Source organism: Odocoileus virginianus, unplaced genomic scaffold (genome assembly GCF_023699985.2).
Source record: "Odocoileus virginianus isolate 20LAN1187 ecotype Illinois unplaced genomic scaffold, Ovbor_1.2 Unplaced_Contig_15, whole genome shotgun sequence".
Lineage (NCBI taxonomy): Eukaryota > Metazoa > Chordata > Mammalia > Artiodactyla > Cervidae > Odocoileus > Odocoileus virginianus.
The window spans coordinates 1,037,025-1,051,743 of NW_027224332.1; the positions used below are offsets into that span (position 1 = coordinate 1,037,025).

At 44.8% G+C, this 14,719-nt stretch overlaps 1 protein-coding gene across 4 annotated transcripts in view; it reads right to left on the reverse strand.

The window, feature by feature from the left end:
- Window positions 1-14,719, reverse strand: part of PDE6C (phosphodiesterase 6C) — a 50,147-nt gene that overhangs the window by 21,516 nt on the left and 13,912 nt on the right. For all 4 annotated transcript variants that reach the window (XM_020908541.2, XM_020908532.2, XM_020908564.2 and 1 more), the window contains exons 8-11: window positions 12,078-12,125; window positions 7,298-7,447; window positions 6,575-6,718; window positions 5,226-5,294 (exon numbers count right to left, since the gene is read on the reverse strand). In XM_020908541.2, the coding sequence (XP_020764200.2) occupies window positions 5,226-5,294; window positions 6,575-6,718; window positions 7,298-7,447; window positions 12,078-12,125 (411 nt within the window). The remainder of the gene's footprint in view (window positions 1-5,225; window positions 5,295-6,574; window positions 6,719-7,297; window positions 7,448-12,077; window positions 12,126-14,719) is intronic.

Sequence of the window (14,719 nt, forward strand, 5' to 3'; positions counted from 1 at the left end):
CAAAGCAGACCCCAGAGGCTACTTTCTTTCTCTGATGCAAAATAAAATGTTGAATTATAGCAGCCTAACCCATTTTCAATACCCAACTTCTCTTTTTTCCTCTTCTAGAAATATTTAGTAAACAGTAAATGATGGCTTGATTCAGTTCTATCGTATTTTCTTTACCTATTCAGTGATGCTTTCCCACTAGTCTGTGGGTTCCCTAAGGATGGGATCATGGTGTGTTACCTGCTGTGGTAACAGAACCTGAGAGCTTGTCCCACAGAGGTGCTGGTTAATGTTCATTGAATGAATGAATGAATGCCCCCCAGTGTCCTGGTACACACGCAGACATCTCATTTAACCCACCCCTTGTCAGGATTTAGGACTAGGTGAAAAAACATTTGAATTAGTCACATGGACATGGCTTGGGAAACAAAAATGTGGATCTTGCCTTTAAGGACTTAACTTACTGAAATGATTAAAAATACAGACAGTGAAAGGTGAGATTCTGGAGGGCTGATGTGATAGACAGCAGGGCAGAGACAACCCCACAAGAAGAAAGAAGCAGGCGAGGAAAGAAGAAAGCAAGCAAGCATCACACAGTCAGCTGTGTGGCCCAGCAGACAGACGTGCAGGAGCAGTTCAGTTCAGTGGGTGTTCAGGGAGCCCATAGTAAATCCTTAATACTGTGCTAAGGTCACATCCCTCAGAAAGTTCAGGCTTGGCCCAGAGGATGATCCATGTTCTATTTGTACAAATTTCAACACATAATGGAATACGGCTCTTTTAAATACAATTATGGTATCTGTTCACCTAATCCCCAAGTCAGAGCTGGCCCTCATACCCTTGCCTTTCTTTGCAGGGTCTTCCTGATTCTCAAGGAAGAAGAACCCCCTTCTCCCCAAGGCCACTCTTAGACGGTCACTTTGGGCAGAGATCTCTCTCCTGCAAAGCAATGGTTTTGAGCCAGGAAACTAGTGTTCAGTTCTGGGTTGGGGTTAGCTACACCAGTGTTCTCATCTGTGAAATGCGGGTAACAATAGTAACATTTTTGTCCGTTGTTTTAATGAAAAAGCAGTACCAATTTTATTCTCATGTGTCAAAGACAATTAGAGGGGATTCATCACACGACCCCTAGGGAAAGTGAAAGTCGCTCAGTCATGTCTGATTCTTTGTGACCCCATGGACTATACAGTCCATGGAATTCTCCAGACCAGAATACTGGAGTGGGTAGCCTTTCCCTTTTCCAGGGGATCTTCCCAACCCAGGGAGTGAACCCAGGTCTCCTGCATTGCAGGCAGATTCTTTACCAGCTGAGCCACAAGGGAAGCCCCTAGTAACACTTCCCAAAGCTCCTTCCTCACAGGGCCTCTCACGTCCTCCACTGTTCCTTCTTCTCATCACTTTCTCTCTGTCCAGAACTCCCAGATTCCTTGCCCATGGGGGCTCTTTATGCCTTTGGTTCATTTTTAATCATTCAACAGACATTTATTGGTTCCTATTTGTTTTGTAGGCATTACAGATAAAACAATGTCACTACTCACTGAAATGCACATTCTTGTGGGGAGAAATGGAAAATAAGCACACGTAAAAATCAGACCACTATGGGGTGTGGTGAGGGGTGCCCCATGCCACAGAACCTCCCTGCTGGATGTCCCCTCTGCCCTGCTGTTCTCAGAGTATTATGTAAAGATCAAATGTGAAAACATTTTTTAAAGCATTACAGGGTCAGTCACACTAACGTATAAGTGTGCATTTTTAGCAGGAAACAAAGATACTCTCAGAATTAGGACTCCCAAGCCCAATTTGCAGTTATAGGCAAACCAATATAATAATACTCTAATACAGAAATCACAGGTTTTGAAGAACAGCAGTCACACAACAGTGATACAGAGAGGTTGATAGAAATAAAGGCGTTTGCGTGGTCTGAGAAGTAGGAACTCAAGCTCCAAAGGCTGGTTTTCTCTTTGATGGAGCCCACAGCTGAGACTGAGCATAAGAGGCGGAGAGCACAAGAGACTGAGGGAAGCCACCCTCTCAGTAACTGTGTGTGTGTAACACGGCCCCGCCGGCCTCCTGCATCCAGGCTAGCTCGCCCCTCTGCTCCAGAGAGACCCCTGACCACCTGACCGGGCCACGTCCCGGGTCCCAGCGTGCCAGGCTGCCTTGCATGGTCTTGCCCCATCTCCCCGCCAGGCCTCACGGGCTGCTCGCCTCTCCACTCGCTGGGGCTCTGGCCACACCAGCTGGCTTTGGTCTCCCTAATGTACTGTGTCCCCCTACCCTGGCCTGGACTGTCCTGCTTTCCCTTCTCATCTCCAAGCCGCCATCATCACTCTCTGCCCAGCCAGCTCCTGTTTCCCCTTCAGGCCTACATGCCACGGCCTTCATCTCACACTCTATCAGCTTCTGGGAGGAGAATCAGGCCCTTGGCCTCCCCAGGGTCCGTGGTGCTCAAGCCCTATGAACCCACCCGTTCAAGGCAGTGTCATTGCTTGTACTTTTTGTCTCTCTAATAAACAAGGGGTTTCTTGAGCCAGGTAAGAACCAGACCACATTATCTTTTGCCCTTGGGACTTAACAGTTTCTTGTATCATCGTGCATCTCAATAATTATCTGGTAAACAGGAGCTGCAGGGCATCTGTGAGTGACCTGAAAAGTCTCAGGAAGCAGGGGGAAGAAGGGAGACAACTTTCCCCACTTCTTCTGCCCGAGTAGCAGTGCTGCCTCCTCAGTCCTTACCAGCACAGCCACACACGCCTGCTGTTACACCTATAAAAGAGGGCCACGCCTTCCCTGAACCAAGAATTAAAGTGCATCCCTGGAGAAAATCATGGTGTGAAGATGCATATATATTTATGCCGCTTGGAAATTATGCCGAGATAGTTTGAGAATACCCCTCTGAAATACATGTTTGTTTCTCAAGTTGGGCTTCCCTGATAGCTCAGCTGGTAAAGAATCCACCTGCAATGCAGGAGACCCCAGTTCAATTCCTGGGTTGGGAAGATCTGCTGGAGAAGGGATAGGCTACCCACTCCAGTATTCTTGGGCTTCCCTTGTGGCTCAGCTGGTAAAGAATCTGCCTGCAATGCGGGAGACCTGGGTTTGATCCCTGGGTTGGGAGGATACCCTGGAGAAGGGAAAGGCTACCCACTCCAATATTCTGGCCTGGAGAATTCCATGGACTGTATAGTCCATGGGGCAGCAAAGATACATATATATATTTATGCCACTTGGAAATTATGCCAAGATAGTTTCAGAGAACCCCTCTGAAATATGTATTTGTTTCTTGTTACAGGCAGTAATGATTTAGGATGAGCTTTAGAACATATCTTATATTCAAAATAAGCCATTTTGTTGTAAAGCTACTGATTCTTTGCCCATTTTAGTGCTTTTCCATCATAAGGCCCTTCCCTCCTCTAAACAGAGAACTAGAAAATTTCTAACATGTCATGAATATCAATTAAAGCTTTGTTTTACAAAGAAGATGAGTTTTGTCAGCAGAAGGAAAGGTCATCTTCTGGACTACACGTGACAGGAGAGTGCTCAGAAATCAAGTCAAAGAGAGTGAGAGAAGGAGGAAGAGCATCAGGTGACACGAGAATATGCAAGGGGTCAAAACATAGAGGTCAAAGGCCACTGGCTCTGTGGTGGTAACAGCCAAGGGCCAGGATGGGAAGACAGAGCTCATAAAAGATGGGGATGGGGAAGGTGAGATATTCAGTATATCTTAGCTCAGAAAAAAAGAACACAGATCGGAAAGGGGCCGTGGAAAACAGGATAGGGTAGTTAGGGAGGCAAACAAATGTGACATTACTTCAGTTTCAAAAAGATTGTATTCAAGCCTCTGAAATTCAAAGGTATAGGGGCCTTGGTAAATATCCCAGGCTTTTAGTTGGGATCCCAGAGGGCCACCCTCTAGAAATAAAGATTCTACCCGAGTAGCAAGGGCAAACTTAAGACAGACCATCCCTAACAAACTCTAAAGCCAGCTCCTTTACCTGCCAGAAGAAAACTTAACCCTCTGAAGACAAAGATAACATCACCCAGGGCCCCTCCAAGTTTCTATCCACAATGTCTGGTTCTCAATGAAAAAATTATGAAGTATGCCTTAAAATGATCAAATGACTAAAACTCAAAGCTATGGTTTTTCCAGTAATCATGTATGGATGTGAGAGTTGGACTATAAAGAAAGCTGAGTGCCGAAGAATTGATGCTTTTGAACTGTGGTGTTGGAGAAGACTCTTGAGAGTCCCTTGGACTGCAAGGAGATCCAACCAGTCTATCCTAAAGGAGATCAGTCCTGGGTGTTCATTGGAAGGACTGATGTTGAAGCTGAAACTCCAATACTTTGGCCACCTGATGCGAAGAGCTGACTCATTTGAAAAGACCCTGATGCTGGGAAAGATTGAGGACAGGAGGAGAAGGGGATGACAGAGGATGAGATGGCTGGATGGCATCACCGACTCGATGGACATGAGTTTGAGTAAACTCCGGGAGTTGGTGATGGACAGGGAGGCCTGGCATGCTGCGGTTCATGGGGTTGCAAAGAGTTGGGCACAACTGAGTGACTGAACTGAAAACTCAAGAGTAAAAATAGACAGTAGAACCAGATATATAGGTGATTCAGGTATTGAGAATTTAAAATCATTATGATGAATAAATTTAAGAAGATTGACGAAAAGAGAGATAAAGTAGATAAAATGACAAAGTTTCAGCATAGAGTTGAAATCTTTGAAAAAAAAAAAAGTTAAATATACATCCTAGAACTGAACAAGAGAAGCTCTGAAATTAAAAACTTAACCTCATGGGTTTAACAGTTGACTGAAGAAAATTTGGGTGAGTTTAAATAGTAGATACAAAATACAGGATTAGTGACTGGAAGAGAAGTTATTTCAACTAGATATAATAGGGGTGACCCAATGGCAACAAGAGGAAAGAAATAATTCCTCCAGGATCCAGAAGAGAAGCTCAAGATGGCAGAAATAATAATGGTGCCTTTAAGGGTCTATCTGTAATTCTGCCATGTCTTCAAGTATGGCCACGGTGTAATCCAAAGCTATTAAAATAAACCAGGCCATGCTATCCCCTAGAGTCTGTGCCTGAACTCTCCTGTGCAGTGGTCTAGATTAGCTGTGATTCTAATTTACCTTTGTGGATTGCACTGTGGGGGACAAAGAGGAAGAAAAGCAGGGAACCATATTTTATTTAAAAGGCATTAAGGATAGAAGTAAAACACTTACCAAAATTGTGACAAGCTGTTTTTCTTCACAGTCTTCAATTACATCTATATTTAACTTCTCTTTAAATTTCTAAAATGTAAAAGCAAAGGAAGTGTGAAATTCCTATAAAGTCGATGTCTATGTGATTACTTTACTCTTAAAATCAGTTAAAATAAAGCATGCTGTAATGAGTTCCATGACAAAGTGCCATACAAAGGCCTACAGCACTTGATTATGTAGAATTTTCTCTAAAAAACAATCTTTCTTATCCTCCAAAATGTAATAGCAGCTGTCTCAAAGAGAAGAGGGAGGGAGACATTGATAGTTCACACATAGGCGAGAAAAATGAGTGGCTTACATCTGTTTTTCTATTAGTTTATAGCAATTTCCCTGTATCTCCCCAGACATTTTCATCTTCAACATATTGAATTCTCAAATTAAATTTCTTTTACATCTCAAACAACCCAGCAAAAACAAACAAAAACACCCCAGGAAAACTATACCACACATACTCTGAAAGCTAGGGAAATAAAGGAATAGAGATCATGGGTGTGTGATATTTCCCCTTTGTTTGGTGGTGATTAGTACACTTCTAGCAAGTATCTTAGAGAAGGAAATGGCAACCCACTCCAGTGTTCTTGCCTGGAGAATCCCAGGGACGGCGGAGCCTGGTGGGCTGCCATCTATGGGGTCGCACAGAGTCGGACATGACTGAAGCGACTTAGCAACAGCAGCAAGTATCTACTGGTTCCCCAATCATCCATGATGTTGATTTGGTCATGTTTGTACACTGAAAATTTTAGTGAGTGTGATATGAGGGAAGACTGGAAATGAACTTGCACAGCTGGGCTTGCAGTCTGGCACTTGTCATCACCATGAGAAGAACATCTATCAGGTAGCTGCTGATCGAGGATGACAGATGCAGAGAGCCAATCAAATGCACAGCTTACAGCCCAACCAAGATCTGTTGAAGCCTGGTCAACCCACAAATGCATGAGAAATAGATGCTTATTGTCACATACAGCTGAGAGAAAATGGTTGTTATACAGTATTACATGGCCAACAGCTGACATTTCCCTCCCTGCAAATATTTTTTTCTGTGCTAATATTCCAATCTAGACCTAACTATTCCAGCTCCTACAGAGTTATTTTTAACAAAGAGCTGTTCCAGCCAAGCAGCCTGGACATTGGGTAAGGGTCTGTGTACTGTGAACCACCCAAATTCTCCCTGACCCCTCCTTCTCTGAATCACCGTCCTCAGTCCAGGACTAAACTTATTCTCCTTTGTCAGACCTCTGGGTACTTAGGTAAATTCCAGAAGCCATGGTTAAACAGTATCTAATGTCCATAGGACTGAATTCCTCACTTACCAAAATAGACTTGATTTCATCAGGCGTAGCCTTGGTGTGGTTCATGAGCATTTCTTGGGCTATATCCTTTCTGTTCTCCAGCTTATTCATTTTCTCATAGGTGTCAGTATTTAAAAGAGACCATCCAAGAAACTGTGTGAGAGTCTGAAATTGATAAAACGTCATTCAATTCTCTAAAATTAAAGGAAAATTGATTTGGAGGCAACAGTCTGCATGCTTTCCTATCCATTAATCTCTCTTCCCCCATTAAAAAAACCCAGCTGTTTTAATCTAAGAAAAAAATACTAATAGTCAGCGTCAGACAATAAAATTGGCTAAGCCCTTGTTTTCAAAGTGCTTCATGCACCATGAATACTTTATTAGAGGAGGGGATGACCAAAATCCAATCAGATAAAGCATGACTTGAATCAGAGAGGGCTGGGGGTGACAGCAAGGAGGAGAGGGGGGAAAGGGGGGGAGTGGGAGAAAGAGAGATAGAAACCTTTTCCCCAGTTTCCTAGTACTGCAAAGAATTTTGATTAAGTCAAACATTCACACTTTGGTAGAAAACAGTGCAGTTTTATGGAAATCAGGAAACAGAAATGACACAATAACAACATATTGACAGCAACCGTGTGTGACTCACGTCTTAATTACCCTTTGGAAACATCTTTCCAGAATAGCAATTATGCATCCTCTATTCATGAATTTCATCTCCCTCCATTATTTTATAATTGCACTCACCTCAGCAATGTGCTCATCATATTCATCAAAAGGCTTTCCATCCTTCCTGTTGTAAAATGTAGCTACACCCACGATGTCTTCTTTTTTGTTGACAATAGGCAGGGACAAGACATTTTTAATGACCCAACCAGTTTCATCTACAGGTCCTTTCTACAAACAAAAAAGACACAGGTTATTTTTCAACTTTTTATTTTGAAATTACTATATATCCACAGGATGTGGCAAGAGAAATGTACAGAGAAATCCCATGTGCCCTTTACCCAGTTTTCTTCATGGTATCATCTTGTGCCACTAAGGTACACTAGCAAAACCAGGGAATACATATTGGTATGATAAATGGAGCTTATTCAGATTTAACCAGATTTATATGTATTTGTGCATGTGTGGGGGTGTGGAGGGCTGTTTTTATGCAAATTCATCACATATGTAGCTATGTACAATGTTCCTGGAATTGAGAGAATTAATCCATCACTACTGGGATCACTTGCACTACCCCATTATAGCCATACCCTTGCTATCCCCCACTTAGGTTGCTTTCAATTTAGACAAAGAATAATTTGGGGGTGTTAGATGCACAATTCCTATGCTGTGACAGAACATGGCTAGAAGTATACAGTCATAAAAGCACTCTTGTACATTTGACTAAGTATCCTAGAACCAAGTGTCTGTATTGTGACAACCCTACCCTCTTCTCTTTGATCCCCTTCCCAGCCCTAGGATGGGAAGCATTTACTTCTATTACCTCAGTGTTCCCTGTTCACTTTTTCTGTCCTCCAATACCTATCTAGCTAATTCCTTAAATTCTGTTGAAACACCTAATGCGGTTTCTGTTTTCCTGACTGATCTACCAAGATCGTCCTTTGTTCTGTAGTGTGGTTCCATTTAGTAAACATCTGTCAAGTCCCGTGATGTTTCAGGACCTGGGTTAGCTGCTGAGGTGCAGAGATGAAGAAGTCACAGTTTCCAACCTCGAGATAACAGTTTGTTAGGGGATGCACACACACAGAAGTTCAGGAGTGCTTCTCAAAGTGTCGGCCAAGAATCAAGGGCAACAGATTTTTCTTTTTTAGCCTTTTTCACAAATTTCCAGGAGCATGTCTTAAATAAGCTCCCCAGGTGATTCTAAAGTCCTCCAAAATCTGAAAACCATCGTGTGGCACCTCCACAGTACGCAACAAGGCAAAGACAGCCAACTCCCCAACACACCACACTGCTCCTTCTTCTGCCAGCTCTCAGCTTCTTTACTCATCCTCAGAGATGCAGGTTAAGTCTTGCCTCTCCCAGAAAGGCTTCTCTAGCTTTTCACCCACGTGGAACTTTCCTTTTTCAGAATTCCATCAGCACATTTAGCCTGGATCATACAATGTAAGTACTTTCCAAATGCTTTGAACTGTTGGTTTTTGTCTCTGAGGCTATTTTCTAATCTTACCAAAGAGCAGTTCCATAAACTGTTGAATTTTACCTAAGTAACGGGACAGTGCTGGGCATATAAGGGATGCTCAATAAACAACTGCTTATTAGTTGAAGAGCTTCTCTTATACTTGGAATGAAAAGCAAAGAAACCAAGCCTCAATTGATGCTTCCTAATGGTCGAAGTTCTGGAGGAAAAAAGTAGTGCACTGTCGTTCTCAAAGTCTTAAGTTTTGGAAAATACTATGAAACATTTATATAATTATACCTTCACACGGATGAGAGACAAAATCAATAACAGAAAGTATTACCTGTGTGCAAAATAACCTCACAACCATAAGCACCTGGGTGTACACATATTTTTAAAAGCTTCCAAAATAAGCTTTACTGACTACCTCTGTTTTTCAGTACTTATTCATTACCTGTTCATGTTCATGTGTTTTGCTATTAAGTTAGAGCTTGTTCACAGAAAAGTGATCAGAGGAACTTAACACTTAAGAAAAGTACGACAAAAACTTGAGACTGAGAAAATTCTATGTACTTTTTCTTCTGTGAATTGGGATCACTTTAATTGATGTTAAAGGAAGAAGCCCCTATTTCACTTCAAGGAACACCTCAAAGATGTCTACTTGCCAATGCCTGGAATCTGTGAACAAGTTACTTTATGTGGAAGGAGTATTAAACTAGCAGATGGAATTAAGGTTATTAGTCAGCTGATTTTAAAATAGGGAAATTATCCTGGATTTTCCAGGATACAAAATGGACACAATGTAATCACAAGGATCCTTACAAGTAGAAAAGAGAGTCAGGGTCAAAAATCAGAGAAGGACATATGACAATAGTGGCAAGGTCAGGGCAACGTGATGCTGGTTTTAAAGGTGGAAGGACACCACGGGGCCAAGGCTGCCTCTGCTGCTAAATCCCTTCAGTCGTGTCCGACTCTGTGCAACCCCATAGACAGCAGCCCACCAGGCTCCTCCGTCCATGGAATTCTCCAGGCAAGAATATTGCAGTGGGTTGCCATTTCCTTCTCCGAGGCTGCCTCTAGGAGCTGGGAAAGACAAGGAGGCAGGTTCTCCCCCACATCCTTAGAAAGGAAATCATTCCTGACAATACCTTGAATTTTGCCCAGTGTGACCCATATTAGACCTCTGACTCCAGAACTGTAAGATAACTCAGTTGTGTCACTTTAAGTCACTGAGCAGTCATTGTTATGGCAGCAACAGGAAGCTAATACCTCATGCCACCAAGGAACATAGTTTGAGAACCACTGCATTTGCAGGTTTGCTCTGACCATAGTTCACTTTGAATCATTGGTTTTTCCATTACACTTCTCAGGTGCAAGAGAGACCACTGAGAATGGAGGTGGGTGTGAGCAGATGGAGAGAGAAGGGGAGGCCGAGCAGGGTAGAGGCTTGGGGAGGAGGGGCACCCTATCCTGAGTCTGCCCTTTGGGATGATCCAAAAATGGGGAAATGGAGAGGGAGGTTGAGAGCCCTCCAAGATGTAGTCCTGACCCCAGTCCAAGGACAGAGGGATGGATGGAGGGCTGGGCGGGAGTGTCTTAGGCCACCGCGCAGTTCTGAAAGAGTTTGCAGGGCTGAAGGGGATTCCTAGGACCCATGGTCCTAGTCGGAGAACTCTGGTGTCTCCCAGGAACAGGCCTGTGTTAGTATCCCAGGTCCTGGAAGTGGAGCCTCTGGCCTAACAGTGGATTTCTGGGCCCAGCAGCCATTGGACGGTCATCCTTCCCACAGTCAAAGGCCTGAGATGTTTCTTGTGGAAGCTGGGAAATTCCTATGGGCTGCAGGTTTACCCCAGGTGAGTACCCAACTTCCTCTGAACCATCAGAGCCTTGTATGGCTGCTCCCATGGAAGCCACATGAGGCCCACCAGAAAGCACAGGCCCTCAAACCTCAGAGCGCAGCTTGGTTCTTCTGGGCCAGCTCCTGCCCTCCCTGTCCAGACAAAGACTGCTTAAAGTTCAGGCACCTTACAGAGTCCATGTCCCCTTCTTCCTGCCTGTGCACCCTTTCCTGGCATGCAATTACCATAAAGAGGGGCCAGGGGTGGGCACAGTGTGGTCACACTCAGGCCTTCAACTACAAGGAGGAAGGAGCTGGAACAATGACTCTGATGGTTCAGAGGAGGCTGGGCACTCTCCTAGGGTAAACCTCCAGCCCATAGGAATTTCCCAGCTTCCACAAGAAACATCAGTGCAGTGCCTGTAAAAACACACTTCTCAGGCCTCTGATTGTGGGAAGGATGACCGTCCAATGGCTGCTGGGCTCAGAAATCCACTGTTAGGCTGGAGACTCCACTTCTGGCCCTGGGATACTAACACAGGCCAGTTCCTGGGAGGCGCCAGACTCCTCCAACCAGCACCACGGGTCCTAGGAATCCTCTTCGGCCCTGCTAACTCTTTCACAGCTGCATGGTGGCCTGCGTGTGGTGTCCGCGTGTTTCCATGTCATCGAGGAGAAGAATGAGTGGGGAGAACAGAGGGAAACCTGCCCTGAAACTGAGCAAGTGGCCGCAGGTTCTTCCGGCCTGAGGAAACACCCCTCACTCTCTGCCCCCCACCCCAGGCCGCCTTCACCCTGGTGTGGGCAGAGAGGGGGCTCTGTGGGCATGTCTGTGTAGATAGGAAGACAGCCGCTAGTGGTCCCCACTGGGAAGGCTGTCTCTATTCCTGACTAGACAGGTCTCCAACCAGACACGCTTGTTAAAACAGGACACAGAACAGCAGGGGCTAAAAGACAGAATAGGAGAGGCTGCGGGGCCAAAGGCCAGGTTGTCCCAATGGTCAGGTGGGGAGGGGTGAGAGAGGGGACAGGTAGGGATGGGCACCTCTAGATGCTGAAGGAGGAAAAATTAAAACCAAGAGTCTGATAGCATGGGGAGCCCCCAAGAACCCAACAGGAAGCTTCTCCCCCTAACAGCAGTGATAAGCCGCTGGAAAGGGTCTGCGAAACCTGTGGAAGGCTGAATCCAGGTGGTACGATGTTTTCAGCCAATCACTCAGGCTGAGCGCCATTGACTGAGCGCCTGTGCTGTGCCCAGACTGTTTTAGGCACGAGACGACCAGGGATGGGAGAGAACGAGACGTGACATTCTCCCCGCCAATGCCAGAGTGACAAACACCCTACCTGCTTCTCTCATCCCCCTTTCTCTTCTCCCCCTTCTTCTTTTTTCCCCTGAGGAATGGGCTACGTGGTGGCCAGCCAGGGTGAGCAGGACATAAGCCCTGTGCGTGCTTCTTGGTCCCCCCTGAGCACCAGACAGACTCTGGGATGGGGGGCGGGGGGCAGGGCCACCCCAGCTCCCTGCACTGACGGGGGTGGGGGGAGGCGCGGCAAAGGGCGGTTACCTGAAACGTGAAGTATTCATCGGCTGGGGCGTTCAGCATGTTGCAGATCTGGAAAGCAAACAGAGCCATTAAACCCAGACCAGAAGGAGAAAGGACGTGGGAGCGAAAGATTCCTCCCTAGGCCTCCAGCGCTCGCAAGCACATTATTCACTCCGGGCCTGGCGAGACTAAATGAGCTAACAACACACTGAAGTTAAGACAGATGGGCACCGGCCCTTAACCAGAGTGCTTACGTCTGAGAAAACATCTCCTCCAGCAACAGGATACAGAGCAACTCTAAGGGACTAAAAATAACTGCATGCACACCCAGTTGGGGCAAAATGTAAACAGTAAGATACAAAAAACGTCACAAACCAGTGGCCATTTCTGAGGTGTGGGGAGCAAAATCACTGACTGGGCACACAGCAGAGCCAAGGGGGTGGGCGGACCCTCCGGCCCAACCCACCAACCCGCCCCAACCTCTCCCTAGTTAAGGCACCAGCTTGCCCCACCCAGGGAGCAACCTGTTTCTTGTTTTTGCTCCCTCCTGCCTGCAACAAGAGTGCCAATAAAGCCTTGCCTGAAGTCCTCCTCTGGCCTCTGACCAATTGCGATTGATTAAAGAGCCGGAGAACCTGCGTGGGTAACCGTTGGCTTCTCTTCTACTAAGAAAGCCATTGGATGATGTTTAGCCCCATCTCTGACCCTCCCTACTCTTTCTGCCTCTAAGGAATCTACTTCCAAATTCAAAGCAACTAGCTGTTCAGACCAGGGAGAGGAGGAAGCTTAGCAGAAAGGCCTGGCAGGTGTGGCAGCAATTCTGGGAAGACTCTATTTTCTCTCCTTTTTTTTTTTCTTTTCTGATGTGGGATCCAGGTTGGAAGGTGGTGGTTAAGGGCTGGAGGAAAAAACCAGACAGCCTTTTAGGTACACCAGAGTAAATATTCACTACGAGACATGGCTTTAAGTACTAAATTCAGAGACGATTGCTCATATCCATAAGGACAAGGAGTCACTCCATTTTTGTTCATTTTGAATTATTCTTCTATCAGGTCAGACCCACAAATGGGTCTTAATAAAACACAGTATCTTTCTTCTCACCAAAATTAAATCAGATACTTTAAATCATAGCATTTTAAAGTTAGAAGGCACTTTAATAATTGTTTAAGCTTTTCTTTCCAAAGGTGGGAAACAGAAGCCCAAAGAGGTTAAGTGATTTTTTTTAATGGGATAACAGGAGAACTGAGCTTTCCAGTGAGGGTGCTGTTGGAATCACCTCTCCTGGTGTTGGGGGTGGGGAGCCCTAATTTGCATCATTCACCAATTTCCATGTTGTAAATACACCCACCATGGGGGGTTTCAAACTGACCTGGGATTAACAGGTTGCTCACCAAATTCCTGAAAATGGAAAGTAGGAGCCAGCTTCTCCATCTATCTACTAACTCTACCGGCCCCTCCGCCTAAGGGAAGTGCTGTCTGGGAGTGGCTGAGCCATGTCAACCATTTTTTCCCCCTTACTCTTAGAAAGCTGAAGTGCTGTGCTTAGTCACTCAGTCATGTCCAACTCTGCGACTCCATGGACTGAAGCCCTCCAACCTCTTCTCTCCATAGAATCTTCCAGGCAAGAATACTAGGCTGTCATTTCCTTCTCCAGGGAACCTTCCCGACCCAAGGACTGAACCTTCATCTCCTGTGTCTCCTGCATTGCAGGAGGATTCTTTACCCAAAGACTCTTACAAAGCAAATGTGACTATCTTTCAAAGCTTTTGTTAGTATATCAGCCTAAGAATTTAAGGAATCACTATCCATTAATTTTATGATCCAGTCTGAATAAAAAACATGAATTGATTGGCTGAGCATCCTTCAGGTGTGTGTCAAAGAGACAAAAAGCAGCTTAATTCTCTTTTCTGAGCTTACCATCAGCAGTATCTATTTTGGTCCAGGATTTTCAGCCTTTAGAGAATATCTATAGGTGGATCAAGGCACTTGAGGCCAAGCTTTTTTTTAACTCAGTATTCAAATATTCAAAAATCTTCTCTACCCTTCCCATCTCTCTCTCTAAGTTTACAGATCATTTTGATTCTAACTTGGTTTGATCCTGCATTTCTTGCTTCAATTCTACAAATGTAATTCTAGAAACTAATTTTCATTTTCTAATGTTTTTAACTCTAAAAAGTCAGTCAAATGAAGTCTAATGTTTCTCATTCAGAGCTGGGATTTACTGGTTTAATGAGACCTCTGGGCATGTGTTCCCTAAATTCAGCGAGGTCCAATAGACAGGCCTCTGGGACAGCTCATCCAAAAGCCTGTCTTTATTACAAGGGGTTTGTGAAAAAAATATCAAGGGAAAAGTTTGAAAAGCTAAATGGAAAAGTTTCAAGCAATTTGGAGGAACATCATAATTACAATTAAAACTCCAGATCATTTTTATTTTCCAGAAAATAGAATTGAGAGATTTTTCAGTATTTCATTTTTTAAATAAGTCAACAATCTCATTTTACAGATGATGATGTTAAAACCCAGACAGGTCAAGGAATTTGCCCAAGGTCAAGGATTTGCCATGGGATTTGCCCAAAGCAGGACTGAGTCATGGCATTCAGGGATCCTGAGTCATGGCTGTTTGCTCTCTTTACTAGAACCCACCAGCATATCACAGGAGGCCC